A 25,828-nucleotide genomic window follows, 5' to 3' on the forward strand; every position below is an offset into this window, starting at 1 on the left:
CGCCCCCGGGTCTCGGGCGCGGGCCCGAGGCGTGTGGCGGGCGGGGCTGTGACCGGATGCCCCCCCGCCCCGCACAGGACGCGGGCGCAGGGGCGGAGCGCACAGGGGCCGGCGGCGGGGCAGCGGCAGCCCGAGGGGCGCCGTGCCCCGGCGCCCCGGCCAGGAGGAGGCCGCCCTCAGGCGCAGCAGCGCGCGCAGGCCGGGCCCGGCCCCGGGGCCCATGCCGGAGTCTGCAGCAAATGGCCCCTTGCCCGGTGCCGGTGCCGGTGCCGGTGCCGGTGCCGCCCCCCCGCGGGCCCCCCGCCCTGGCGCGGCTGGGCCCCCGCCCTGGCGCCGAGCGGGGGTCCCCTGGGGGCGGGGCGTTTCCATGGCGCCCTGTCGTCATGGCACCTGCGTCTGGAGCACCTGCAGCCCCCTCCAGCGCCTTGACCTCGGCCTGGAGCCCGCGCCCCGAGGGGGTTAACCCCTTCCCTGCCGGGCAGACGCCCCTCTCCGGGGCTCGGGCCTCTGGGAGCGGGAGGGGAGCCCCGAGGACGCCGGGCTCCCGGCGGGGCTGGGGGCGCGGGGCCGGCTTAGGACCAGCCCTGCCGGGTCTGGCTGGGCTTTGTTTGCAGGGAACCGCCGGCCCGCACCGGTGCCCGGGGGGGGCAGGGTGCACGCGTGCGGAGCCGGGGGTGCACGCATGCGGGCCGGAGGCGGGGGGCAGGCGCCTGTCTCCTCCCACGGCCCGCCCCGCCCGCACCGGCGAGGCGGGGCTGGCCGGGCGATGCGGGGCTGCGCGCTCCGGGGCCCCGGCCGGGCGGGGCGGGCCGCTGCGGGCTGCTGAGCGCGGAGCGCAGCCCGGTCCCGCACCCGGCCGCATGGAGCCGCGCGGCGGGGCCGCTCCCCCAGGTGAGTGCGGGGCCGCCCCCCGGCAGGGAAAGTTGCGGCGTCCCCGGCCTGCCCGCACCGCAGCGCCCCGCCCCGCCCCGCAGCCGGCCCGTGTGCGCGGGGGGCGGAGGGTGCCGGGGTGGGTGTGCGGGGCGCGGAGGGGGCCCGGGGGGGTGTGATCAGGGGCAGCCGAGGGGGTGTGGACGTGCGTGTGGTCTCCTGCGTGCACGCGGGGGGGGTGTGGACGTGGCGTTACACTGGCGGGGGGGTGAGCGCGGGGGCAGGGGTGTCCCCCTGTGCGGGGCGTGTTGCCGGGCTGCGGGTGGGCGTGAGGCAGCGAAGAGGAGACGGCAGAGGCGCGGGGCACCGGCCGCTGGGGCGGGGGCCAGCTCTGCTCCCTGGGAGCCGGCGGCGGGGGGGGCTGTGTCCCAGCCGGCGGGACCCGCCCGCGAGCCGCTGCCGCCAGGGAGGGGTCCGCCCCCGTGCCCCGCCCCCGCCGCGCCGTGCCCGCGGGGTGTCCTGCGCGCCAGCCGCTGGTCGGGAAGTGGGCACGAGCCTGGGCCGGGCAGGAGGGCCCGCGCGGCCCCGGAGAGGCGGGCAGGTGCCGCCCCACGCCTTGCCTCCGGCTCGGAGGGGGCGGCGGCCAGGCGCGGCGGGATTCCCCACGACGAAACCCGCGGAGGCCGAAAGGCGCCTTGGGGGGCCGGCCCCCCCCGGCCTCGCAGCCCCCGCGCGGCCCCCGAGGCCCCGGCGGTGCCAGCGCCGCGGGGAGCCCCAGCCGCCCCCGGTGTTGGGGCTGCGCTGCCGGCGGCGGCTGCGCGTGGAGCTGCCCGCAACGGCAGCCGGGCGGTGAATTATTCATCGTCTGGGCTGCTAAAAATATTCCGCTCCCCTCCCCCTCCCGCGCCGCGCCGCGCCGCGCCGCGCCGGCTGTGCCGACCGCACGCGGCCCGTCGCGGCCGCACGGCGAGACCCCCGCCCCACGCAGCCGCGTGCCGGGCTGGGAGCGCGGGGCAGCGCCCCGGTCTCCCGTGCTCGCAGACAAGCCGCCCCTTGTCCCCGGCCTCCCGGCACAGGCCCCGCTTTTGTCTGCGGGGACAAAGGGCCGGCTGGCGGCTGGCACGGCGGCCCCGGGTCCCCAGCATGAGCGCTGGGCCTGGCACCCGCCTGCACCCCCGGCCTGCCTGGCCACAACCGGGCCCGGCCCCTGGCACGGCTGCTCCCAGCCCGGCGTCTCGCCCCGGGCCGGTGCGGACACAGGGCCTCCCTGCCCCGGCCCCCCTGCCGCAGCTGTGGCCGGGACGCTCGCCCTGGGGCACCCCTGGCTCACGCGGGCAGGAAGGGGCCAGGGCGGAGGGGGCAGCCGCTGCTCGGGGCTCTTCCCGGGGGGCCGCGGGGAGTCCGGGGCTCGGCGGACGGGTCCCCCGGACGCAGCCTCGGCTCCAGCGCGGCAGGGCTTGCCCTCGCAGAACTCGTCAGGGAGGCTCCAGCCCCAGAGCGAGTGGCCGCCGCCCCCGCCCCGGTGCCCGGGCCAGGCGAGGAGGTGCCGGCCGAGGAGCAGGGCGGGATCCCCATCCCCAGCTCGGGCCTGCTGCAGGTGGCTGAGAGGAGACGTGAGTACGAGCCCCGGCCCAGGAGCAAGGGGGGCTTTGCCCTCCGCCCTTCTCCGAGAGGGGCTCCTGCGTGCGCTGGCGCCGGCCCCGGCCGCGGGAGCCTGGCTGGGGTGGCGGGGTCACGCCGGCCCTGAACCGGAGCCGGGCGCCCTCCGCAGAGCCGCTGAGCAGCGTGTCCTCGCTGGAGGTGCACTTCGACCTGCTGGACCTGACCGAGCTGACGGACATGTCGGACCAGGAGCTCGCTGAGGTCTTTGCCGACTCGGACGACGAGAACGTAGCCGAGTCCCCCGGTGGTGAGTGTGCCGGGGCCGGCCGCACGTGTGTACACACACACACACACACACACACACACACACGAGTGCACATCCACTCTTACAGACATGCACCTGTTCACACATCCGCGCGAGTGACTGCACTTACGTGCACATGCACGCACACACACGCCTGCACATGTGCATCTGGCCACGCGCCCCTGCTTACACTTCCCGGCTGGCAGGGCGGGGCCCTTGACCCACAGCTGGAGGGGGCAGCCCCTCCGCCCGCAGCCCGAAGCTCTGCCAGCGCTTCCCCGTGGAGACGCCTGCGGCACAGGGGCCCAGCCCCACACCCCGCTCTGGCTGCTCCCCATGCAGAGGGTCCCTGGCCCGGCCCTGCAGCCGGGGTCTTGCATCAGCTGCAGCCCCGGGCTTCGGCTCCCGCGCTCGGGGACTGCGGGCCTGGCACCAGGTAGGCTGGGGGTTGGGCTCACCTGTCCCTCTGGCACGAATTCCCGGCCAGCTGGGCCTGCCCGGGCACTGGGGCCGTGGTGGGAGGAAAAGCGGCTTCCCTGGGCAATGGCCAAGGGGCCAGAGCAGGGCAGGGGCAAGGGGAAAGCACCCCCCGTGCTGCAGCAGCCTAGGGCCGCCCCGCCCCACCCCCTTGCTGGGGGGCGCAGCCCAGAGCCCGGCACGCAGGGGGTGCGCCGGGCACCGACGCGGGCGTCTCCCGCAGGGCTGCAGCCGCACGCGCTCCCGCGGGCCGGGTACCTGCGCTCCCCGTCCTGGACGCGCGGCAAGGCGGAGCAGGGCCGGGACAGGACGCGCCTGGGCGACTCGGAGCTGCAGGCTGGCGAGGCCGACACCTTCCTGACCGTGGAGCGGCCCCAGGACGAGTGAGGCCGGGCTGGAGCCCCGTGACTCCTGCAGCCGCGCGGGCGCTGCCTTGCCCTGGGCCAGCCGGGCCCGATGACGTGTTTGTTGGCACTTTCCACCCCTCTGCTGCCCGCTCTGCTCGCACCGGGCAGGGCACGAGCAGGAGAGGAGCGCGGCCCCGGTGCTGGCCACAGGAGAGACCTCGGAGGGATGCGAGGGCAGCTGGGTCCCAGCTCAGCTCTCCGGGAGCACGCTCCTGGGCTGGGACCCGCACATGGCACCAGAGCTGCCCCGGAGCCTCGGCCCAGGGGAAGGGAGGCACCGGGGCATCCCGGCAGCTGGACTCCAGCCACCCCCTTCTCCCTGGCATGCGCGGCAGCCCCCGGGGGCTGCACCCACCCTGGGGCGCTTGCTCCGTGCACATCTGCTCCTGGCTGGGGAGCAGGAAAGCGGCAGAGCAAGGGCTCAGGAGAGGGGGTGACGTGCAGCTCGCCCCCAACAATGCCTGCGGGGCAGAGATGCTGCAGCCTGCCCTGCAGGGACCGGCCGGGGCCGCTGGCGCTACCTTGGCGGAACTGCAGCATCTGCACGGAGGCCGGGGGCCTAGGGGAGACCCCCAGCCCCGCTCCCTTGCTGCCGCCCCCGCCGCGTGCCAGGCTGCTCCTGCCCTTGGTCCCGGGGCTGGCGCTCTCCCACCAGTCCAGGCCCCTCGCACTGTCCCTCACCGGACATACGCCCGTCCCCCGTACTCAGAGCGCCAGGTGATGCCAACACTGCCTCCAGAGCCGCGGCGACGTTCCTCCGGGCTGGGTGGAGCAGGCCGGGCTGCTTCGCCATCCCCAGGCCTGGGGCTTGGCGGATATAGCACCGGTCCCGGCTGCCGCTGGGTCCCACCGGGCGCCGAGCCTGGCACGGGGTCCCGGCTGGCGCAGAGCAGGCCCTGGCCAGGCGCCATCCGGCCCGCGCCCCAGGCCACGCAGGCGACTGGCAGCTGAGACGAGCCATGTGACGTGCCACCAGCTTCCGCCGCCACTCCCGACAGCGGTGGCCAGCGCTCTCCACGGCTCTGACGCGCCACGGCACCCGCCGGCCTTTGTCTGCTGCCAGGGACCTGTTCCTGAGAGCCGGGAGCCTCCCGTGGGCCTCCGCACGGGCCCGGCGCCAGCCCAGCACGACGGACTCCTGCGGTTTTTATCTCGGCCTCGAGGCAGCTACGAGCAGGCCGCGGCCAGCCAGACCCCCGCCTCGACCTGTACCCTCCATCCGTCATGTAGCAGCTTCCTGTACCGGTAAAGGTGTGCACCTGGCCGCGCCCGCGTGCTGTCCTTGGCGCCGTTTGCAGCCTGCGGTGCCAGTGCCAGCAGCGGGAGCCTGTCTGCGCTTGGCATCGAGCTGCAGCAGGGCTGAGCGCTCGTGATGCTGGAGCACAGCCGGCCGTTGGGGTCTGCGAGCAGGCTCCCCGGGGACGGCCCTGCAACCCAGGATCAGAGCTGGCACACAGGCAACCTGGCATCGCTGCTGCCCCCTCCCCTCTCACCGCCCAGGGAAGCGCGGCGCGCGCCATGTCCCCCCATGCGGGGCTCCCTTTCTTGGCTCGTGCCCAGCTGCATGACCAGAGACCGTCCCAGGGGCCCTGCCCTTGTGCCCTCCCGCTCGCCCTGCTCCCACAGCGAGGACGTGCCAGAAAATACGCTAAATAACTACAGCCCCCCGAGGGCTGCACTCGCAGCCTCGCCTTGGTCCTGCGGGAGTGCTACCGGTGCGGAGAGGGAGGCAAGCCTGGGCGAGGCTCTGCAAGCGCCACAGCGCAGCCTCAGCTGGCGGCAGCACGCGGCGGTTCAGCCGAGCCCTGCTCCTTCCAGGAGCGAAGCAGGAGGCTTCCCGGGACCCCGAGCGGGAGGTGCGCGGACGGCAGCGAGACCCTGCTCTTGTGGCCACAGCAGGGGCCGACGGCGGAGCAAGGCTGGTTGCGGACAGGACACGGCCCTGGGAGCCGCACGGAGCAAGTGGTTGCAGGAGCTGTGCCCAGGCCAGGCGGGGTGAGGGCTGGGCTAGCAGGAGCCAGGGCCCGCGGGGGTGAGGCTCCTTTCTGCCCCGTCCCTAAGTAACAGGGCAGTGAGAGCAGGACTCGGGCCAGAGGCACCAGTCGCCACAGGCACAGGGTGCAGGGGTACCCTTCGCCCCTCTGCTGAGGCCCCGGGGCCCTAGGGCCTGCACCACTGCCGTGCCGGTCGGCGGGCAGGGGCTCTGCCAAGCTGTGTGCTTGCCTGGCTAGCCCCAGATGCTCCCCATCCTCCAGGCACCAGGACCCCACCATGGGCTGGGGCAGGCCAGCCACCACCAGAGCTGAGGGCAGCGAGGCAGGGGAGGCACAGGCCCCCATCAGACGCTGGCCTCCCTCGAGCCCCGGGGGCAGGCTGGTGTCTCCTGGTGCGTCCCCCGCCCGGGGGTGCTGGTGCAGTTCTCCCCAGGAGCCCCCGGGCACCCTGCGTGGGGGCTGCTGGCGAGAGGTGCGTGCCAGCAGGGGAGCGCACGGCCAGGGACAACCTGCCTTGGCACGTGGAAGCACGGGGAAGGTGCCTGACACCCACGTGGGCTGGGCTCCCGCTGGGTGCTCCCAGCCTTTCTGGCCCTCCGGGAGGGTGGTGCCCTCCTGCCAGCTCCTAGTGCCCCCCACAAGCTCCGTGGAGGTGGACTTCTCAGCGCAGGGCTGAAGGCTCAGCAGCACGTCCGCCTTCCCCAGCAGCTGCTTCCTGATCTGCTGGGGGGGGGGGGGCAGACGTCTTGGGACAGGGCAGGGAGCAAGGCATATGCCCCATGAGTGGCCTGCAGCTCTCAGCCCCTCGCCGCCGCAGTGAACCTGGCTGCTACGGAGGCAGCAGAGCCCCTGCCCACCCCAGCCCTGCTCCCGTACCTCCTGCACCTGGTCATGGTGCCGCGCCAGCTGCCCCAGCGCCCCCTCGTAGGTGCAGGTGCCCAGGCTCCAGACCTCCTCGAGGTCAATGACCTCGGCTGTGGCCTTGTCCGCCAGCAGCTCGTCCCGCTGCGCGGGCCTGAGGACACGTGGCCCAGCCCGCCACTCCTCCCGCACTGCATGAGCTGGAAGAGCGCACGGGCGCGCTGAGCCGGGCCTGTCCCTGCAGCTGGAGAGTGCTGGGGGGCGACCCTGCCCCACTGGGCCATACCTGGGCATGGGCATCCCGTGTCACCTTGGTGGGGAGCCTGGGAGGAGAGGCAGGGCTGCCGATCAGCACTCAGCAGCCTCCCCGGGGATGGGAGTCGTGGTCTTCGCAAGGTGCCGGCTGCTCCAGCCACTGGGCTCTGCCCGGCAAAGCAGCAGACGACAGCTGCCCCCACCCTCGCCCTTCCCCAGAGAGTGGTGCAAGGCTCGCCCCAGTGACTCTTGAGCAAAGTGCTTTGAGTGCACGCAGTGACTCCAGTGATGTGCGGCGATGGGGGCGGCCTCACTGCAGACCTCGGTGTCAGCAGCTGGGGTGGGCGGGGGACAACCGGGCAATCAGGCAGCTCCATGTCCCTGCTACCGGCGCTCTCCCAAGGCTTCACTCCTCCCGCCCAACTTCAGGAAGCCATGCAACAATTACAGCCCCCCGCCCCTTCCTGGCATGTACCTGCGAACCCTGGTGTCTCTGCCGCCTCCAGCCCCCAGCTGGCATCAGGCTGGCATCCAGCCTCAGGGGTGCAGGGGCACCTTGACGTGGAGGCTCAGCTCTTGATGTCAGGCAAACCTGGGCGGACAGAGAATCCCGGGGGCCAGCTCAGCTCCAAGGGACTCCGGCCAAATAGTGCTGCAAGCAGAGGCGTGAGGGCGTCTGCGTCTCCCACCTCCGGCCAGGCCCGGGGCAGCTGCTCCTGCACCAGCCGGAGCCCGCCCTTCATCAGTTTTTGGAACCAAGCCCATCGAAAGGGCTGCCCCTGCTCTCTGCACCCCCGCCTGCTGCGCCAGCTGTAAGCTGCATCCCCCTGGCACTTCCCAGACGCTATCCCAGAGCCCCCACTGCAGGACGGGGGTCGGGAGAACAAGCACCGTGGGACACTGCTGAGGGCACTGGCCACCCCTGCTCCAGGCCAGGTTGGGGGGGGCAGCAGCGCTGGGGCAGGTGCAGAGAGTGCCTTGGGCAGGACAGGTCGAGGACCCCAGTTCTTGGGCATGGGCAAGGGGATGCTCATTCACAGGATGCGCAGCCTTAAAGGGCCCCACCTGTCCAGACAATGCTGGATCCCAAAGCTCTGCACCGTGCCAGGCACGCCGCAGTCAGCCTGCAGAACCAGCTGCCTGAGCTGGGCCCTTTGCAATCCTTCCTCATGCATCTTCTCAACGATATAGTCTCGCGTGCCAGCTGGGAGCTGGCAACCCGTTCAGAGCCACAGAGCCAGGCTCCAGCACACCCCAGACAGCTCCCGCCCCACCCGAGAGCTTTTCTCACCAGCCCCCTGGGGCAAGCAGTCATAGATAAGTGCTTCCAGCTGATTTCTCGGGTATCGCGCTCCTGCCAATAGAAGGAGAGGAATCCCACGCCGGCCCCCAAGCAGTGCAGGCTCTCTTCCCAGGGGAACTGAGATGGGAGGAAAGAGAGAAAGAGGCGCCTGCAGGTTGTGCTGTGAAGCCGCCCTGCAGCACTGGGGCTGGCTCTGGGTGGCACGCCCCACACAGTCACTGTGGCTTGGACTGGCTTCATCTGAGCTGGCACCTCTAAGCGTGCCCTCCCAGCCAGCTCAGGAGCGACTGCATCATCTTGGGAAAAGCCGCTGCAGTCCAGCACCAGAAAGCTGTGCCGGCAAGGACCTGTGTTCAGCAGAGACCCACCAGTGCTTCTCGCCCAGGGACCCTCAAGCAGAGTGCCGTGAGGTCTTTTCAGGGGTGCCGCAGGGTGCCATGCAATGTTGGCACTCTTCGCTGTGCGAACGGGAGTCACATAATAAACCTAGAGATTTCCCGTAGGAATCCACTGTGTCAAAACCCTTCTGCTCTGGTGGGGTCTGAGCTCTTTGCAAAGAAGACTTGGGCTAGTGTTGTTCTGTAATCAATAAATGAGTGAAAACTATGAGCTAGCTTTTTCTAAGCGGGGCCTGGAGGCTAAAGAGATTGAGAGCCTCTGCTCAGGGCTCTTCAGGCAAAGCCCGAGTCACTGGGTCAGCTCCTTGTTCCACATGCAAACCCCTACTGGTGCCAAGCAGATGTAACGACCACCTTATTAACACAGCAAGGCCGTGAACATACATGAGGACTCGAGAGACGGGAGGGCGAGATCACGTGGCTGTTGCAGCTCATCTGTCCAACTAGCAATGCTGGCATGAGGCTCTGTGCCACGCAGCCCAGCAGTCTCCTGGACCGGACCCCAGGCTCACACAGCTCCCCCCATGCCTGCAGCCCACATTACTGCGCTCATAGGATCGCAGGAGAGCGGGGCTGGAAGGGACCTCACGGTCATCTAGTGCAGCCCCCTGCTCACAGCAGCTTCATCCCTGACTAAACCCTCCCTGCCAAGGGTCTGTCCAACCTGCTCTTAAAGACTTCCGGGGTGGAGATGCCACCACTTCTCTGGGCAGCCTGTTCCAATGCCTGAACATGCCCGGAGTTAGAAAGTTTCTCTGAATCCCCTACTTCAAATTCCCCTGCTGCAGCTTGAGACCACTGCTTCTGGTCCTGTCCCTGCAGCTCCAGAGAAACTCCATCTCCAACCTCTTGGTAATCACCCTTCAGGGATTTGAAGACTGAGACCACATCCCCTCTCAGTCCTCTCTTCTCCAGATTAAATCACCCCTGCTCTTTTGGCCCTTCCTCAGCCACAGACACATAGGCAGTGTGTGACGGAGTACGTCAGCGTGCAACGCAGTAAGTGCCCATCTGGGCATTTATCCACAGCCATTTCCCATTGCCCAGCATTGCTCAGCTCCATCTCTCACCTGCCTGGGCACTGCTGGAAACCAAGCTGCCACGAGCTCCCTTCCTGCAGGGTCTCCTGTTACCCCACAGCTAAGTCTGTGTGTGTGAATTTCTCTCTCTTAAGTAGACACAGCAGAAAGGGTGGGACCGGGATGGTCTGGCAGAGCCAGCAGCCTCTGGGCCCCTGCACCACAGGAATGACCTTGTCAGAGGCTGGCACAAGCTCGGCACAGGGCATAAGGGGGGACCAACACACCCTCGGGCTGCTGCATCTCCTGGCTCACATCACAGCAACCTCAGAGCCTGTCCCGAGTTGCATGGAGGCTGTGCTGGCCCTGTGGGTTGTTCCAGCAACAGCAACACTCAGGCTGCGTGCCTCAGTTCCCCAGGCCTCCCTGCCACTATGCACCAGGCTGCCAGGGCATGGGGGGCACAGGAAGGTTCCTCTAGTGCCAGGCTCTGGAGCCGTATGGGGCTGAGCAGTGCTCTGCAGAGCCTCGAACACATGCGGACATGGAACATTAGTCCCAAACCAACGACAAACATGCCCTTCTCTGTCCCTTCCCTGGCACAGACGGTGAGGCAGAGCTAAGCCAGAGTGATCTGGAGACAACCCCCAGCCACCAACGTACATCTGCACCGGGTCATTTTAACTCTGAAAGTAGGGAAAGCCTGACCTGGACACTGAGCGTGTCCCGGGTGGCTCCAGGCATGTGGCTGGTGGGGGGTGACCCGGGTTCCCAGAATGAGGACAGCAGTCCCCTGCCGCTGTCCCATCACTGTGCCCAGCAGAGCTACAGACCTTCTGCACACGCTGCCACCAGTCCAAATCCTTCTCCTTCCCTCTTCTCTTGCTGCCGCCACCACCTCCATCTCCCTGGGGATCAAGGCCTTTCGCCTCAGGGAGGTCTGCAGGAAAGGAAGGTGGGATTGGAAAAGGCGGTGAGCCTGGCCAGCTGTCAGCTCCCGACAGGAACCCACGTACAATTTGCTCACCACAACACCCACACCCCATAGGGCAGGCTGGGACCAGTGCAGAAAACGCAGGTCCTAACGGACGACCAGGTCTTGCCGAGGGTTAGGGCAGAAGGGGACAGAGGCGCAAATCTGCTGACGCTGGTTTTGTAACCGCCGCAGTGCTCAGGACAGGGGCTTTCTTACGCGGACAGACTCTCTGGAGCCAGCAGGGCTGATTCAGCACGCTGCTGCGCTGCTCACAGCCTGCATGGCTCATATGCCAGCACAAGCTGCCAATGCCCTGCCTGCACTCAGCGGGCAGCGAGAGCACCAGGCCCTGCACATGGGTCCCCAGACTCCTGGCAAGGAGGGAGAGGCGCTCACACACCAAGAGCTGCCAGCAGCACAGCGAGATGAGCTGGTCAGAAAGTGCCCTAGGGCCCTCCCTGCAGGGAGGAGGACAGAGACCTGTGTGGGGCAGCCAGCAGACTGAATACCCGGGACACCCCTGAAATGGCAGGGCTGGGCGGGGGGCAAGCACCAAGGGAAGAGAAAGGGGAGCCCAGAGATACTGCAGTGGTGGGAACGGTGCCAGCACATGGAGGGCAGCAATTCTTCCCCTCTGCTCAGCACAGGAGCCCACACTGGGAGTCCTGTGTCCGGTTGTGGGCCCCCCACTGTAGAAAGGATGTGGACACACTGGAGAGAGTTCAGAAAATGGTTTGGGGGCTGGGGGGCGTGACTGATTGAGTCTGCAGATGAGGCGTTTGAGGTGGGGAATGAGTATTAGCCTTCGACTCCCTGCAGGGGGGCTGCGAAGAGGATGGAGCTGGGCTGGTCTCAGTGGGGGCAGATGACAGGACAAGGAGCAATGGGCTCAGGCTGCAGCAAGGGAAGCTGAGGTTGGGTACTAGGGAAAACTTTTGATTAGGAGGGCGGCGAGGCCCAGAACGAGCTCCATCCTTGGAGGCTTTTAAGCCCAACAACCCCCTGGCTGGGACGGTGCAGCCGGGGCTAGTCCTGCTAGGACGCGACGGGACGGGACGGGACGGGACGGAAGCCCTGCGCTCCCTCCCCACCCTCGCGGTCTGCGACTCTGAGCCCCTCTCGATGAGCCGGCAGATGACGTCACGCAAAGCGGGCGCACATGGATGACATCACGGCCTTGCTTTACCACTCTCCTGTAAACACGCTCCCCCCACCCAATTGCGCAAGCGCAGAATACATCTTCTTCACCCACCCCGCGCGCACGCGCAGCACAGACAGCTGGTGTCTGCACTTTTCCCTCCCCCCGTGCCTACCGTCCCGTGTCCTGCTGAAACCGTCCGGGCGCGGACTATCACCACGCACTGTGGTTCCGGCTTTCAGAATGATTAGTGTTAATATTAATGACAATTTTTCATGGCCCAAGTCAAATTTGCCAGATCAGTTTTGAATCATTCAAAAAAACCCTTATGTGGCCCTACTACCGGCAACCACCCACCACCCCAGACTTTTCAGCCCGGGGCTTTGGACACTTCCAAATCCTTTGGCAGGCATCCTACATCCGGGCCCAAGCCCAGAGGCTTGGCATTCAGATGCCCCCGAGTTTCACTCGCCCTCAGCCACAGCAGCAAGCCAGGGAGGAGTCCGGCTGCCAGAAGGGCCAGCGGCTCTGCACCCTGCGGGCATTGCAGGGTGCCCCTGCCTGGGGGTCTCCAGCACCGGAGGGGTCCAGCCCCACCCCATCTCCATCAAAACAGCATTTCTGGAAGTCATAATAATTTACTTTCAAGTTAGGGCCACGCAGGGCAAATGTCGCCTGTTGGGGCAGCCCCCGAGCAGACGTCTCTGGCTCCAGGAGCAATGTGCGCTGGTCGCGGTCTCCACACACGGGTGTGAAGTGCTCGTGCAAGGGCTAGCAGAGCTGGGTCTTGGATTTGCACAAGAGGCATTCGCCAGAAGACAAGGGAGTGTGCTACTAGTGGGTCCCTCCTGGGGGTTTTAGCTTGGGGGACAAAGGGACGGGGGCCAGCACTGCAAGGAGACATGCTGAGACATGGCGCCAGGATTCACCTTTGGCAGGCAGGTTCAGCTCAGACAGGGAACATCACCAGCCAAGAATGGCACCGGTACCAAGTGCTGTAGCAACCACGCATCGGACAGCCCCGAGCCAGGAAAGAAGACGCTTCACAGGGGAAACAGGAATAGAAAATGCTACATTGTGCAGACGCCGAGTTAATGCTCCCGTGAAACTTTAGCAGCGTTTTCATTTGCAACACAGATGTGTTCAAGTGTGTGTGTCTTGGGGGGGATCAGATGCACTGTGGAATGTTTCTTCCAATGAGAATGACAGAGGATGGGTGAAGGGAGCAGCCCCAGGGTCACAGGGATAGAGCTGGAGTCTAAGAGCCAGGCTGCCTTGGGGTACAGGGAGCTCAAGGGCAGCAGTGCTACACCAGTGGAGCAGGGAGGGGAGCTGCCAGCCAGCCCCAGTTCAGGAGGGACTTCACAGCTCAGCCCTCCTCTACTGCTTTAGGTCTCAGCCCCCTGCCCTCACTGGGGACAAGACGCTGTTTCTGGCAGTTAGAAGCCCCCCACTTGCCTTGGCTGCCCTGGAAAGGCTGTGGCCCTGCCCCTGCGGCAGCTAAGACCCCAGCAGCCCCTACTAGGGGGCCCGGGGACAGCCCAGCTGGGGCCTGCCTGCTGTCCAGCCCCATGGAGGTCTCCATCAGCATCTCTAGGACAGGCAGAGATGTTTCCACATGAATTTGGAACAAGGAGAGGTCAATGTGAGTGGCGACGGGATGCAGCCTACTTTGTCGGGCAGGGGAACCTTCTCCCAGCGGGTTCAAGCCTTCCGTGGGACAGGGCAGCACTCAATTGTAGCCTGAGCCCTGCAGCCCCCGCCCATCCCACTGGAGACTGATGTGAAATTAGTGTTAAGGGAGGCACCAAGACCAGCACCCTCTGTTGCTGCAGGCACAGAGCATGGGCAGCAGCAGCAAGGCCTGAGTGCTCCCCCTGGACGGCCCAACCGGGGCCGGTGGCTGCGGTTGGGGGCATGTAGTGCTAGCGCAGGTGCAGTGTGAACACTTGTGTGCTGGGGGCAGGTGCCTTGGGCACAGGCCCTTGCACACCCGTAACGAACATGTAGGGCTCCCCCAACCCAACCCCATGCCCTGAGCTAGGCCACGCAGCCAGAGCCCAGGTAACAGGGTGCTTTGAATACACTCACCCCAGGCCCCCTGCCCTCCCAGAGAGAGCACAGTTGTGTCCCTGGGGCAGATGAACTTCCTAGCCCCAGCCCAGTGGTGGCAGCGAGAGAGACAAGGAGGCAGAAATCTCCCCAAAGTAGATGACAGCCCCATGGCCCGGGGCAGCACAGATGCCCCTTCACCAGGGCCAGCAGGAAGGTGCAGGCTGGGGCTGAGGCAGACCAAGCCCAGGCTCTGCGATGGGTGCATCCCCTGGTACACACCACCACCCCGGGGAGCCTGTCCAGTGCACTGCCTCATGCAGCTGGGTGGCCCCCACAGTCAGCAGGGCCCAGCACTTGCCATGTGGTGGCGAAAAGGGCCCAGCAGCTGCACAAGCCCCATCCCAGGCAGTTTTGAGTCACGCCGAGGCAGCAAGTCCAGGGGTGGAAGCAGGCCGTCCAGGCCTGCCACCCAAAGTGCATACAGAGCGGCTCGCCATGGTCCTACTACTCCTCCCCTTGCTGAGGCTCCATAATGCTAGCTGGCTGGGCATGGCCCTAAGCTTCCACCTTGGTGTTGGGGTCCCGGAAGAGCAACTGCTTGCGCAGGGTGAGCCGGGCGCATTTGGGGCAAGTGGTCGAGTTGTCGTAGTAGCAGTCCCTGGGGGGCGAGAGGGCCGCGTCAGGGCAAGATGCAGGGGCTCTGTTGCCAGCTCACACTAAGCCCCTACACCGGCATGATGGGTATGCGCCAGGATCTGCAGTTCTGCTCCCAGCCCCTCCCAGCTGGGGAGACCCAGGCACACGGGCCAGGCTGAAGGAGGGGGTGCAGTGCCAGGTCCATCACCTGCACCAGCAAGCAGGCAAGCTCCTGGGGCAGGGCCGTGCCAGGCTCCAACTGGGCACAGCCCATCTCATCCTCCCCTGCCCTGGCACTTGCCAGGCCCTGGATTCTGCCCCCTCCACCCTCCTGCTCCTCGACTCCCAGTGCCCAGGCTCACCCACCTGTGGAAGACGGCGGAGCAGTCGGTGCAGACCGAGGTGTGGCTGTCGAAGGGGAAGAGCACGTCGCCCTCCTTACAGAGCTCGCACACGAAGCCCTTGGCCTGGCACCTCTGGGGACAAGAACAGCACAGGCTGAGCCCTCAGGCAATGCCCCCCCCCCCCCGTGACCCCTGCACCACAGGCAGCTCCCGGGACCACGCACACCTGCAGTGAGCTCCTGGGGAGGGGGGTGAAGGTGTGGGGTGGGGAGATGGCACAGGCAGGAGGCGAGACAGCAGCCCACTGCCCAGCCCGGGCCAGGCAGCCTCACCTCGCAGTCCAGCTTGATGTGCTTGGCAAAGAGAGTGTGGATCTCGGTGAGCGAACAGCCCAGGCGCCCAGCCTGCACGTCCACCAGGTCCTGCAGTGAGTACATCTCATCATTCTCCACAAAGTGCTGCCGGTCCTGCAGCTGTGGGGGAACAGCTATCAGTGCCCAGCCCAGTACCTGGGATACCCCCCCCTCCCCTCTCCCACAGTCCCTACCAGAGACAGGGGGCAGACAGTACTAGGCAGGGCTCCATGCCCTCCCCACTAGCCACGTGCAGCTTCCACCGGGGGCTACCCCAGCTCCCCCTGGGGTAAGGGAAGCCTCTTGAGGAAGGACCAGGACAAAAGCCTCATCTGGCACCATGTCATCGCCAGGGCTAGCCCAGCCGCTGGTGCCTGGATTTGCTCAGCCAGGACCAACACATGGGTAGAGGGGCTCTGCAGAGGAGCAGGACCCTGCTGACCACCAGCCCATCTCAGCAGCACCCACCAGAACCAAGTTGGTGCTTGGGGAGCTGCCATATGGAACCAGCCCCAGGCAGGGAAGGGTTAAGGGAGTGTGTGCAGGGAGCGTGTCCCCCCCACAACCAGTCCCCACACCTGAAGCAGCAGCCGTGCCTCCATGGCCTCCTTGCAGGTGATGAAGTAGGGCTTCATAAGCAGGATGTCCTGGCGCAGCTTCTGTTGGGGGGCGGAGGGCAGATGGGGCTGAAGGCTCAAGGCCCTTTGCCAGGGACCGCGCAACTGTCCGTGGGACTCCCCCCGTCCCTCAGGGCAGCAGCTCGGGGGCACTGGACTAGCTGCAGGTACATGAGCTGTCCACTCCCCCTGCCCCAGCGAGTGCAGGATGGGCCAGTCACAAGCCTCGTGGATCCCTCCTGCTCCGGGAAGGGCAGAGGGGGCAGGTCTCGCTGCCCTCTGCCCCAGGTCCTGGTGAACACCCAGCAACCCCACCCAGATGGCAGCCAAAGCACAGGGGAAAGGGGGCCAGGGTGGCTGGGACCCTGAGCCAGGCTGTGGGGGCTTACCCTGATCTCCACCAGCTCCTCCACATAGTTGAAGAGCAGGGGGTTGATCTCCCGCAGCTTGAGCACTGGGCGCGACAACATCAGGGCGAGGTACCGCATGCTGCAGCGTGACACCTGGCCCCCGAGGACGCCAGGCCCCGTCAGCCAGGTGGTGGCAGCCCTGTTCCCTCCCGCCCCAGCACATCCCCACTCCTGCCCCTGGCAGGAGACTACAGAGCTGGCCCCTCCATGCGCACCTCTCAGCTGCCCCTTGCTCGCAGCCAGGCAGGGGCAGACCTGGCCGGCTGGTCCCATGCACTGCGTATGGCATGGAAGGGGACAGCCCCCTCCACCTGTCCAGAAGCCCCCATGTCCAGCCTCTATCCGGCACCACCCAGTAGCCCACCCTATCCCCAGGGCACTGCCAATGCCCTCGCTAGCCCCAGGCTGCACAGAGGGGAGCTGGCTCTGCCCACAGCTACCCCTCCCCTGTGTCCCACCCCCGCACACACAGGGCAGACATGGGCCCCCCTACACCCCAGGGATAATGGGGGAGCAGGCATCTCACCTTGCGGGGTTCAAAGTCCCAGTTGTGGATGACACGGGCGGGGATGACAGCCAGGTCATTCCAGTGGCAGCTGCTGCAGTAGTATAGCCCCGTGTAGTCGCACTGCCGGGCCTCGCTGGGCACGCCCCCTGCGCAGGGCACCGCCATCAGTGCTGGGCACCACTACTACTGCCCTCCCACACACTGTAAGGGCACTCCCTGATGGCCCCTGCCAGCCTGCACCAAGCACTGGAGCCCTGTGCTCAGGGAGGGGCAAAGCCCAGGGACACCAAAGCACGCAGCAACCCGGCTGAGCACACGCTGAGTCAGGGCATGGCTATGTGGCTCCTGGCACATATCACCTGTCTTGCACCAGGCCCCAGCTCCCTGCTGCCCAGACGCCCACACCCAGAGCAGCTCCCTGCCCTGCTCCTCCCCTTCCAGACCTGCAGGATGCAAGCGCCAGGCCCGAGCACACCCAGGTCACCTGCCGCATGCGAGCCTGTCACTGGTCTCAGCCGTCCCCAGCACTCACGGAGAGAGATGGGTGCCCGGCACTCGGCGCACCGGTAGTCCTGGCTGTCCAGCCCGGTCTCGGGGCAGATGCTCAGCTCATACTCAGCCTGGTGACTCACCTTGGAGCGCACACAGGGCTTGGTGATGAGGTTCAGACATTTGCTGTGGCAGCGGTAGTAGCACCCTGAGTGGGGAAGAGGAGGGAAGGCACAACACTGATCCATGAGGACACCCACCCTGCTGGTCCCAGGGGCAGGAGCCCACCCTCCTCAAACAGTGCTGGATGCTCGCACCCACAGCTGCCTGGCCGTGGGGCAAGGAGGCAGAAGGACAGGAGGAGAAAGCTGAGCAGTGGGCAGTCCCTTTGCACCATTACACCTGCCATGTGAGTGAGCAAGGCCCTGGTGCCCAGCAGCAAGGCCAGTTTGTCCGCGCTGGGATGGGCTCTTCCCCTCTACCACTTCAGCTGAGTGCAGGGAGCAAGCCCTGGCTTGGGAAGGTCAGCTGCCTCCTGTGTAAGCCTGGCCCCATATGTGTGCATGGGTGCAAGTGCGCTCACCAGTGCAAGTGTACCAGGTCTGGATGAGGCCCCAGATGATGGTGCTGCACTTGTCACACGTCTGCTTGACACTCTTGCTCTTCTCCTTGTAAAAGCGGTGCTCCAGCAGCACCCGGATGTTGGGCTCATCCTCACTGGGGTCCTGGGACATGCACGGGCATCAGGGCAGGGCCTGGAGCCACGTGCGGGGGAGCTGGGCCATCCGCTCCCCCAGCTGTGGGGGCAAGGGGCAGCTGGGGACTGTCTGAGCCCCAGTGCTCCCAGGCACCTGTGGGTTGTGTGGGAACTCCGCTCCACAGCCCCGTCTTGCTCAGCCTCTCCCACCCGGGCCCGCGGTGGGGGGCTTTGATGCATGGCCCGGTTCACCCCAGCCTGGGGCAGTAGGGACTGGCAGGCCTCAGCCTGGCAGCCCACGGGAGGCAGTCGGTCCAGACCCCAGCAACCATCCAAGGGGGCTGTGCTCCCCTCCCAGCCCCCCTGAGACTGGAGAGTCCCCACCCAGCTGCTGCATGGGCCCAGCCCTACTCCCGCATGCGGCACCTTCAGCTCCTGGAGCTTGAGGCGCAGGTGGATGAGGCGCACGACAGCGTCTTTCTGCCTCTCCGAGTGCTCGGGCAGCTCCAGGATCACCCGCTTGCACTCCTCGATGGCCTGCCGCAGCTGCTGGATGTCCGAGGCCAGGAACAGACCCTGCGGGCAAGCAGGGCATGACTGTGAGCCCCACGACACTGCCCACCAGGAAGCAGACACCGGCGGGGCAGGCAGCACGACCCCAGGCACCTTCGCGCCACCGCCGGGCCAAGCCTCCCACACCCAGGACCCCCCAGCCGCTCCAGGGACCCACCACAGGGCGGGAGAAGTGGTCCTCAGCCAGGCCCAGATCCATCACGCGCTCCGTGCACTGAAACTCCGGCTCCGCCTGCGACAGATCCAGCAGCACCTCTGCCGGGGGGAGAGGCCCGGGGTGAGCAGGCAAAGCCTCCTTTGAGGGCTGGACGCGGCTCAGCCGTGGAGCGAGTGCTCGGCCCAGCCGCACGCTCATCACCGGCGCCGATGCCCGGCAGGGCCCTGCCCAGGCTCGGACAGAGAAGGGCACCGGGCACGCTCCCCGCCTGGCCCGAGCCCCTGCAGCCCCGGGAGCCAAGGAACCGCACCCCAACAGCAGCCCGCGGGGCTCCGGGACCTGGGCTGGGCGAGGGGGACAGGGCAGCGCTCACCTCGATGGGCCAGGTCCTCGGTAGCGTCCCCGGCCTTCTGCTCATGCTGGCCCTGCCCCAGCTGCTTGTTGAAGGGGTTGAGATGAGCCTGTCGAAAGCGCGCCAGCTTCTCGTCATATTCCATAGCAGGCCCACCTGCCGGAGGGAGGGCACCGAGTGAGGCAGCCGGCGCCGCGGCAGCACCGAGCTGCCCCACGCCCGCCTCTCCCGGCCCCGCACGCTGCAGCGCGGCGTGACAGCCCGCCCCACGTGCGCGAGTGGGTGCGCAACCTGCCGTCGAGGCGGAAAAACCAGTCCCTCCGCTCCCGGGCGCGCAGCTGAGCGCACCGCACGTGGGCCCGACGGGCGAGGGCGGTGCCCTGCTCCCTTCCCGGCGCGGCAGCCAGGCGGGCTCGGGGACGTGCCGGGGTCACGGAGCAGGACGCCGGGCCCGGGGGGGTCAAGCCGGCCCGGCCCTTCCCGAGCCCCGGGGCGGCCCCAAGGGCACAGACGACCCCTCGGCTCCGGGCCCGGGCCCGGCCCCGGCAGAGCAGAGCCGAGCCGCGCCGCGGGGCTCCCAGCCGGCCGGGCCGCGGCGCACCGACCCCGGGGCAACGGCGCGTGCTCGGCCCCCGCCCGGCCGCCCCCCGGGCCCGGGGCAGCCAGCTGGGAGCGCCCAGGCCTGCGCCGGGGGAAGGCGTGCATGAGTGTGCAATGCGCGTGCCGGGCCCGCACCCACCTGCACCCGCAACCGCAACCGCACATCCCGCCGCCGCCGCCGCCGCCGCTACATCGCAGCAGCCCCGCGCCGCCCCCCGGCGCCGCCCCCCGCGCCGCCCTACTGCCCCCTGCCGGCGCGGCGGACTCAGCGCACCCCCGGCTCCTGCCCGCGGGAGGGGGCGCGAGGCGACGCCGGTGCTGGGGGGGGCACGAGGGCGATGCCCAGGTTGCAGAAGCCGCGGGCGGTGCCCGGGTGGGGGGGCACGAGGGCCGGGGGTGCCGGGGTCAGGATGCACGAAGGCCGGGGGTGGCCGGGTGGGGGGGCACGAGGGCCGGGGGTGCCGGGGTCAGGATGCACGAAGGCCGGGGGTGGCCGGATGGGGGGGCACGAAGGCCGGGGGTGGCCGGATGGGGGGGGCACGAAGGCCGGGGGTGCCCAGGTGGGGGGTGCCCGGGTGGGGGGGCACGAGGGCCGGGGGTGCCGGGGTGGGGGGGCACGAGGGCTGGGGGTGCCGGGGTCAGGATGCACGAAGGCCGGGGGTGGCCGGGTGGGGGGGGGCACGAAGGCCGGGGGTGCCCAGGTGGGGGGTGCCCGGGTGGGGGGGCACGAGGGCTGGGGGTGCCGGGGTCAGGATGCACGAAGGCCGGGGGTGGCCGGGTGGGGGGGCACGAAGGCCGGGGGTGCCCAGGTGGGGGGTGGCCGGGTGGGGGGGCACGAGGGCTGGGGGTGCCGGGGTCAGGATGCACGAGGGCCGGGGGTGCCCGGGTGGGGGGGCACGAGGGCCGGGGGTGCCGGGGTCAGGATGCACGAAGGCCGGGGGTGCCCGGGTGGGGGGACACGAGGGCCGGGGGTGCCCGGGTGGGGGGGCACGAGGGCCGGGGGTGCCGGGGTCAGGATGCACGAAGGCCCGGGGTGCCCGGGTGGGGGGGCACGAGGGCCGGGGGTGCCCGGGTGGGGGGGCACGAGGGCCGGGGGTGCCGGGGTCAGGATGCACGAAGGCCCGGGGTGGCCGGGTGGGGGGGGCACGAAGGCCGGGGGTGCCCAGGTGGGGGGTGCCCGGGTGGGGGGGCACGAGGGCTGGGGGTGCCGGGGTCAGGATGCACGAAGGCCGGGGGTGGCCGGGTGGGGGGGCACGAGGGCCGGGGGTGCCCGGGTGGGGGGGCACGAGGGCTGGGGGTGCCGGGGTCAGGATGCACGAAGGCCGGGGGTGGCCGGGTGGGGGGGCACGAAGGCCGGGGGTGCCCAGGTGGGGGGTGCCCGGGTGGGGGGGCACGAGGGCTGGGGGTGCCGGGGTCAGGATGCACAAGGGCCGGGGGTGCCCGGGTGGGGGGGCACGAGGGCCGGGGGTGCCGGGGTCAGGATGCACGAAGGCCAGGGGTGCCCGGGTGGGGGGGCACGAGGGCCGGGGGTGCCCGGGTGGGGGGGCACGAGGGCTGGGGGTGCCGGGGTCAGGATGCAGGAAGGCCGGGGGTGGCCGGCTGGGGGGGCACGAAGGCCGGGGGTGCCCAGGTGGGGAGTGGCCGGGTGGGGGGGCACGAGGGCCGGGGGTGCCGGGGTCAGGATGCACGAAGGCCGGGGGTGCCCGGGGGGGGGGGGGCACGAGGGCGATGCCCAGGTTGCAGGTGCCGCGGGCGGTGCCCGGGCTGGGGGGGCCCCGGGTGCAGCTTGCGCAGCCCCGCGAGCCGCCCGGGGGCACGGGCCCAGCTGCAGGGGCGAGACGGGACCCGGGAGCGCGGCGGGGCGGCGGGACGCAGCCGGGGCAGGGGCAGCGAGCGCGGCGGGGCCGAGCCGGGGCGGGGCGGGTCCCGGCAGAGCCCCAGGCCGGGGCTGGAGGTGCCGAGGGTGCACGGCGCAGGGCGGTAGGCCGCACCCCGCGCCCGAGCGCGGCTCCGCACGTACCCTGGCCGCGGGCGGGCCGGCCCACGGCCCCATCCGGCCGCAGGGCACAAGGACACAGCTTGGCGGCAGGCGCAGGGGGGCGAGGGCGGCCCCAGGAAGCGGCTCCGGGAGCTCCGGGGCCTGCCATCGGCGCCAGCTCCAGCCCAGCCGGGCACAGGGACATGGCGGAGCCGGCGCGCGTCCCACGGGCCCGGAGCTGCGCTCCTGCCCCGTCGGGCCAAAGCCTCCCGCCCCGGGCCCACCCGGCGCCGCCGCGGCAGAGGGAAGTGGAGCCCGGCCCGGAAACGCCAGCCCCGCGTGTTCCCGGCAGACTCGACTCTCACTTCTCCTGGGAGCCCCCGGGGGGGGCGGGGAACGGCCTCTTGGGGCGGGGTCTCCTCCCACCGCCCAGCACCCCGCTCTGCACCGGGGCCCCCACGCCTGGCCGGTGGCTCCAGCCCGTTGTCCGGGGGGTCAGGCAGCCGCCCCCACCCGTGAGGCTCCCTGCCGGCCCAGCCCCCCGCCCCCGTGCGAGGGCCGTGCCCCCAGCCCCCGGGGCAGCAACGCGGCAGCAGGCCGTACCGGACAGCAATCGATTTATTAAGTATTCCAAAAAAAATAAAAATCGACACAAACCAGTAGAAAAGAAACCGGGGGGAAGGCGGGGCTGGGCCTTATCAAAGTCAGGAGGAGGGAGGCGGGCGGGGGGTAGCTAGCTCATAGGGGGCGAGGGGCGGGGGCGACTTTGCTTCTGGAGGCCTGCCTCGGCGGCCTCCGGCGGCTGCCTGGGCCTGGCTTCACTTGGCGGCCTGGGCTTCCGACTCCTCCTCGTCGTCCTCGTACATCTCGCCCTCCTCCTCGGCCGTGGCGTCCTGGTACTGCTGGTACTCGGAGACCAGGTCGTTCATGTTGCTCTCGGCCTCCGTGAACTCCATCTCGTCCATGCCCTCGCCCGTGTACCAGTGCAGGAAGGCCTTGCGGCGGAACATGGCCGTGAACTGCTCCGAGATGCGCTTGAAGAGCTCCTGGATGGCCGTGCTGTTGCCGATGAAGGTGGAGGACATCTTGAGCCCCCGGGGCGGGATGTCGCACACCGCCACCTTGACGTTGTTGGGGATCCACTCCACGAAGTAGCTGCTGTTCTTGCTCTGGATGGCCAGCATCTGCTCGTCCACCTCCTTCATGGACATGCGGCCGCGGAAGACGGTGGCCACGGTGAGGTAGCGCCCGTGCCGCGGGTCGCAGGCCGCCATCATGTTCTTGGCGTCGAACATCTGCTGGGTGAGCTCGGGCACGGTGAGGGCGCGGTACTGCTGGCTCCCGCGGGCCGTGAGCGGGGCGAAGCCGGGCATGAAGAAGTGGAGGCGCGGGAAGGGCACCATGTTGACGGCCAGCTTGCGCAGGTCGGCGTTGAGCTGCCCGGGGAAGCGCAGGGACGTGGTGACCCCGCTCATGGTGGCCGAGACCAGGTGGTTGAGGTCGCCGTAGGTGGGGGTGGCCAGCTTGAGCGTGCGGAAGCAGATGTCGTACAGCGCCTCGTTGTCGATGCAGTAGGTCTCGTCCGTGTTCTCCACCAGCTGGTGGATGGAGAGCGTGGCGTTGTAGGGCTCCACCACCGTGTCCGAGACCTTGGGCGAGGGCACCACGCTGAAGGTGTTCATGATGCGGTCGGGGTACTCCTCCCGCACCTTGCTGATGAGCAGGGTGCCCATGCCCGAGCCCGTGCCGCCGCCCAGCGAGTGGGTCAGCTGGAAGCCCTGCAGGCAGTCACAGTTCTCGCACTCCTTGCGCACCACGTCCAGGACGGAGTCCACCAGCTCGGCCCCCTCCGTGTAGTGGCCCTTGGCCCAGTTGTTCCCGGCGCCGCTCTGACCTGTGGGGGAAGCGCAGCGGTGACCCTCCGCCCCGGCAGCGCTCCCGCCCGCCCCGGGGGGCCGCGCGCATACCGAAGATGAAGTTGTCGGGCCTGAAGAGGTGTCCGAAGGCCCCCGAGCGGACGCTGTCCATGGTGCCGGGCTCCAGGTCCACCAGGATGGCGCGCGGGACGTACTTGTGAGCTGCGGGACAGGAGCCGGGCGGGGGTTGGCGGAGCTCGCCCCCGCCGGGCCTCGCCGCTTGCGCGGCCCGCTCCCGCGCCCACCCCGCGGCGCCCCGCACTCACAAGAGGCCTCGTTGTAGTAGACGCTGATCCTCTCCAGCTGCAGGTCCGAGTCGCCCACGTAGTTGCCGCTGGGGTCGATGCCATGCTCGTCGCTGATCACCTCCCAGAACTAGGGCAGAGCGCGGCTGTCGGGGCGCGGGGCCGGGCTGCCCGGGGCCCCGAGCCGCGGCGGCCGCAGGACAAAGGGGCGGCGGCCGCGCCCGCAGCTCCGGCCGGAGCGGCTCATGCGTTATTCATGCGCATCAATCAGCGCAGCGCGAGGCGCCTCGGGGAGCGGGCGCCGACCCCCGCAACAATGGCTGGGGCACCCCCCCCCCCCCGCTCGGACCGGCGGCTCCGCGGCGACGCGCCGGCCCCGGGGCGCAGAACAAAGGGCCCCGCCCCGCCCCGCCCGCCCGGGGGCCGCGGGGCTCTGGCCCCGCACAAAGGGATGCTGCCCGCGCCCGGCGGCTCCGCGGGCTGCCGCGGTACCTTGGCTCCGATCTGGTTGCCGCACTGGCCCGCCTGGATGTGCACGATCTCCCTCATGCTGCGCTGCGCTGCGGTCCGGCGTGCGGGCGGGCGGGCGGCGCGGGGTGCGGGCGGCGGCGGGTGCGGGCGGCGGGCTCGTGCCGGGGGGCTTTATAGGCACCGGCAGGCGCTGACGTCAGCCCCGGCCCGGCCAGCCAATCAGGAGGCGCCGCTGCAAATGCTGCAACATCCCTGCAGCATCAGCATCGCCCCCCCCCCCCCTCCCCGCACCCCGGCCCCGCACAATGCAGCCCCCCGGCCCGGCGGCCGCGGCTGCAAGGGCCGGCCCCACGGGCAGGGATGCAACGGGGCGGGGGGGGCTGGTGCCCCCGGGCTGGCCGGGGGTAGGGGCAGCGGGGCAGAGGCACCCCCCTGAGCCCGGCCCAGAAGGGGGTCCCGCGCCCCCCCGCCCCCCCGCTCTGGCAGCGCGGCACCTGCTCCACGACTGCACCACGACCCTCGTGCCCCGGCGCGGGGGGGCCTGCGCGGCCTGTCCAGCCCACGGGGGCCGGGCCCGGGGCTGGGGGGCCGGGGGTGCGGGGAGAACAAAGCCTCCTCCCCGGCTGGCGGCTGCGAGCCGCAGCGGCCCGGCCCCTCCCTTTGTTCAGGCCTCGGCCGGGTGCGGCGGGGAGACCCCCCAGCCCCCAGCTCTGGGGGCTCCCGCCTGGCCTCTGGGCTGGAGCTAGGGCCCCGGGCCCGCGCCCCTTCGGCGCAGCAGGCGAGGCGGCTCTGCCCCCCCGCGCCCCCGCCCGCAGAGCCCCTTCGTGCCGCCCAGGCCGGGGCAGCCCCAGGGCTGCTCTAGCCCGCCGCAGGGCTGCACGGGCCGTGCCAGGCCAGGCCGGCTCGGCCCGGAGCGGGGCGGCAGCGTGACACAGCGGTGACTAAACAGGCTTGGTACAGCGATGACTCCACAGTCTTCCCATCACGGGTCCCCCGGGAAGGACAACGCCAAGCAGCCCCGAGACGAGCTTCCACGCCCAGGGCTCCTGCCTCTGCTGCCCCGCCAGAGCCGGAGCAGGGAGTGGGGAGGGCCCCTTGCCCCCCCGAGCCCCCAGCCCCCAGGCAGCGGCCCCAGGCCGGGCAGGGCAAGTCCCGGGCCATCCGGCTCCCCCACAGCCGGTGCCACGGCTGGAGCCGCGGGGTCACGCCGCAGGCCGCAGCGTGCGAGGCTGGCTCCCAGCGCAGGCCGCAGCGTGCGAGGCTGGCTCCCAGCACAGCCCGCGTGCCTGCTCCTCTCCCGCTGAGCGCCTGCCCCCGGGGGCAGCCCAGCTGGGCGCTGGCCCCATTCAGCGCGGGGCCGCGCCGCCCTGCTCTGCCCGTGCAGGCCGCTCGCTGGCGGCCAGTGCCCCCGTGCCCAGGCACCCGGTCTGGGTGAGGTCCAGCTCTCCGGGGCCAGGGGGCTGACTTGGAGCTGTCCCCAGGGCTGTCCCCAGCGGGCCCACCGAGGCCGCCGGCTCCCAGGCACCCAGCGCGCACAGACACACCCCGGCAGGCCTAGCCTTTATTACACGGTGAAGGTACAGGACGGGGCCACGGCTCAGACGGCCCCGTGCCCCCGCACTCGCCCTAGGGCTGCTGGACAGGAGCCGGGGAAACTGGGGCAGCGAGGGCTCCTGCTCTCCCCCCTGCACCGTGCGGGTGCCGAGGCCCCTGCTCCAGCCCGACCCGGGCAGCGGCTCGGCGGGGTCCCGGATGCGTGCGCCCGTGGCTGCTCGTGCCTGGGGCTGGAGCAGGCCGGGAACCCTCCCTCCGCCCAGGGCAGG

At 69.6% G+C, this 25,828-nt stretch overlaps 4 protein-coding genes across 7 annotated transcripts; 1 reads left to right on the forward strand and 3 right to left on the reverse strand.

Annotated features, from left to right (window-relative positions):
• Positions 1–2: 2 nt before the first annotated feature.
• On the forward strand, positions 3–4,924 carry DBNDD1 (dysbindin domain containing 1). Its single transcript, XM_090062324.1, has 4 exons — positions 3–891; positions 2,340–2,483; positions 2,642–2,779; positions 3,477–4,924. Exons 1-4 carry the CDS (start codon positions 57–59, stop codon positions 3,638–3,640), a joined length of 1,281 nt encoding a protein of 426 aa, XP_089918450.1. The 5' UTR covers positions 3–56; the 3' UTR covers positions 3,641–4,924.
• Positions 4,925–5,050: 126 nt separating this feature from the next.
• On the reverse strand, positions 5,051–14,156 carry LOC149857001 (uncharacterized). The gene is made up of 7 exons (XM_090063199.1): positions 14,142–14,156; positions 10,683–10,872; positions 10,324–10,430; positions 8,062–8,190; positions 7,246–7,362; positions 6,802–6,838; positions 5,051–6,715 (listed from the first exon to the last, which is right to left on the reverse strand). The coding sequence occupies exons 1-7, from the start codon at positions 14,154–14,156 to the stop codon at positions 5,430–5,432; spliced, it is 1,881 nt and encodes a 626-aa protein (XP_089919325.1). The 3' UTR covers positions 5,051–5,429.
• On the reverse strand, positions 12,658–21,853 carry DEF8 (differentially expressed in FDCP 8 homolog). 4 transcript variants are annotated; one of them, XM_090063996.1, is made up of 12 exons: positions 21,416–21,853; positions 18,817–18,951; positions 18,444–18,541; positions 18,140–18,289; positions 17,600–17,741; positions 17,060–17,224; positions 16,546–16,673; positions 15,999–16,112; positions 15,571–15,651; positions 14,972–15,061; positions 14,662–14,771; positions 12,658–14,317 (listed from the first exon to the last, which is right to left on the reverse strand). In XM_090063996.1, the coding sequence occupies exons 1-12, from the start codon at positions 21,576–21,578 to the stop codon at positions 14,215–14,217; spliced, it is 1,479 nt and encodes a 492-aa protein (XP_089920122.1). In that variant the 5' UTR covers positions 21,579–21,853; the 3' UTR covers positions 12,658–14,214. The 4 variants fall into 4 exon arrangements, with proteins under 4 accessions (XP_089920122.1, XP_089920121.1, XP_089920123.1 ...); XM_090063995.1 differs by having other exon boundaries at positions 14,972–15,112; XM_090063997.1 differs by lacking the exon at positions 21,416–21,853 and adding an exon at positions 19,535–19,639 and having other exon boundaries at positions 14,972–15,112.
• Positions 21,854–21,973: 120 nt separating this feature from the next.
• Positions 21,974–24,263, reverse strand: TUBB3 (tubulin beta 3 class III). The gene is made up of 4 exons (XM_090063999.1): positions 24,027–24,263; positions 23,556–23,664; positions 23,341–23,451; positions 21,974–23,267 (listed from the first exon to the last, which is right to left on the reverse strand). Exons 1-4 carry the CDS (start codon positions 24,081–24,083, stop codon positions 22,192–22,194), a joined length of 1,353 nt encoding a protein of 450 aa, XP_089920125.1. The 5' UTR covers positions 24,084–24,263; the 3' UTR covers positions 21,974–22,191.
• Positions 24,264–25,828: the final 1,565 nt, after the last annotated feature.

The sequence above is a fragment of the Crocodylus siamensis genome, chromosome 9 (genome assembly GCF_052110815.1).
Source record: "Crocodylus siamensis isolate JL-2025a chromosome 9, ASM5211081v1, whole genome shotgun sequence".
NCBI classification, from domain to species: Eukaryota; Metazoa; Chordata; order Crocodylia; family Crocodylidae; genus Crocodylus; species Crocodylus siamensis.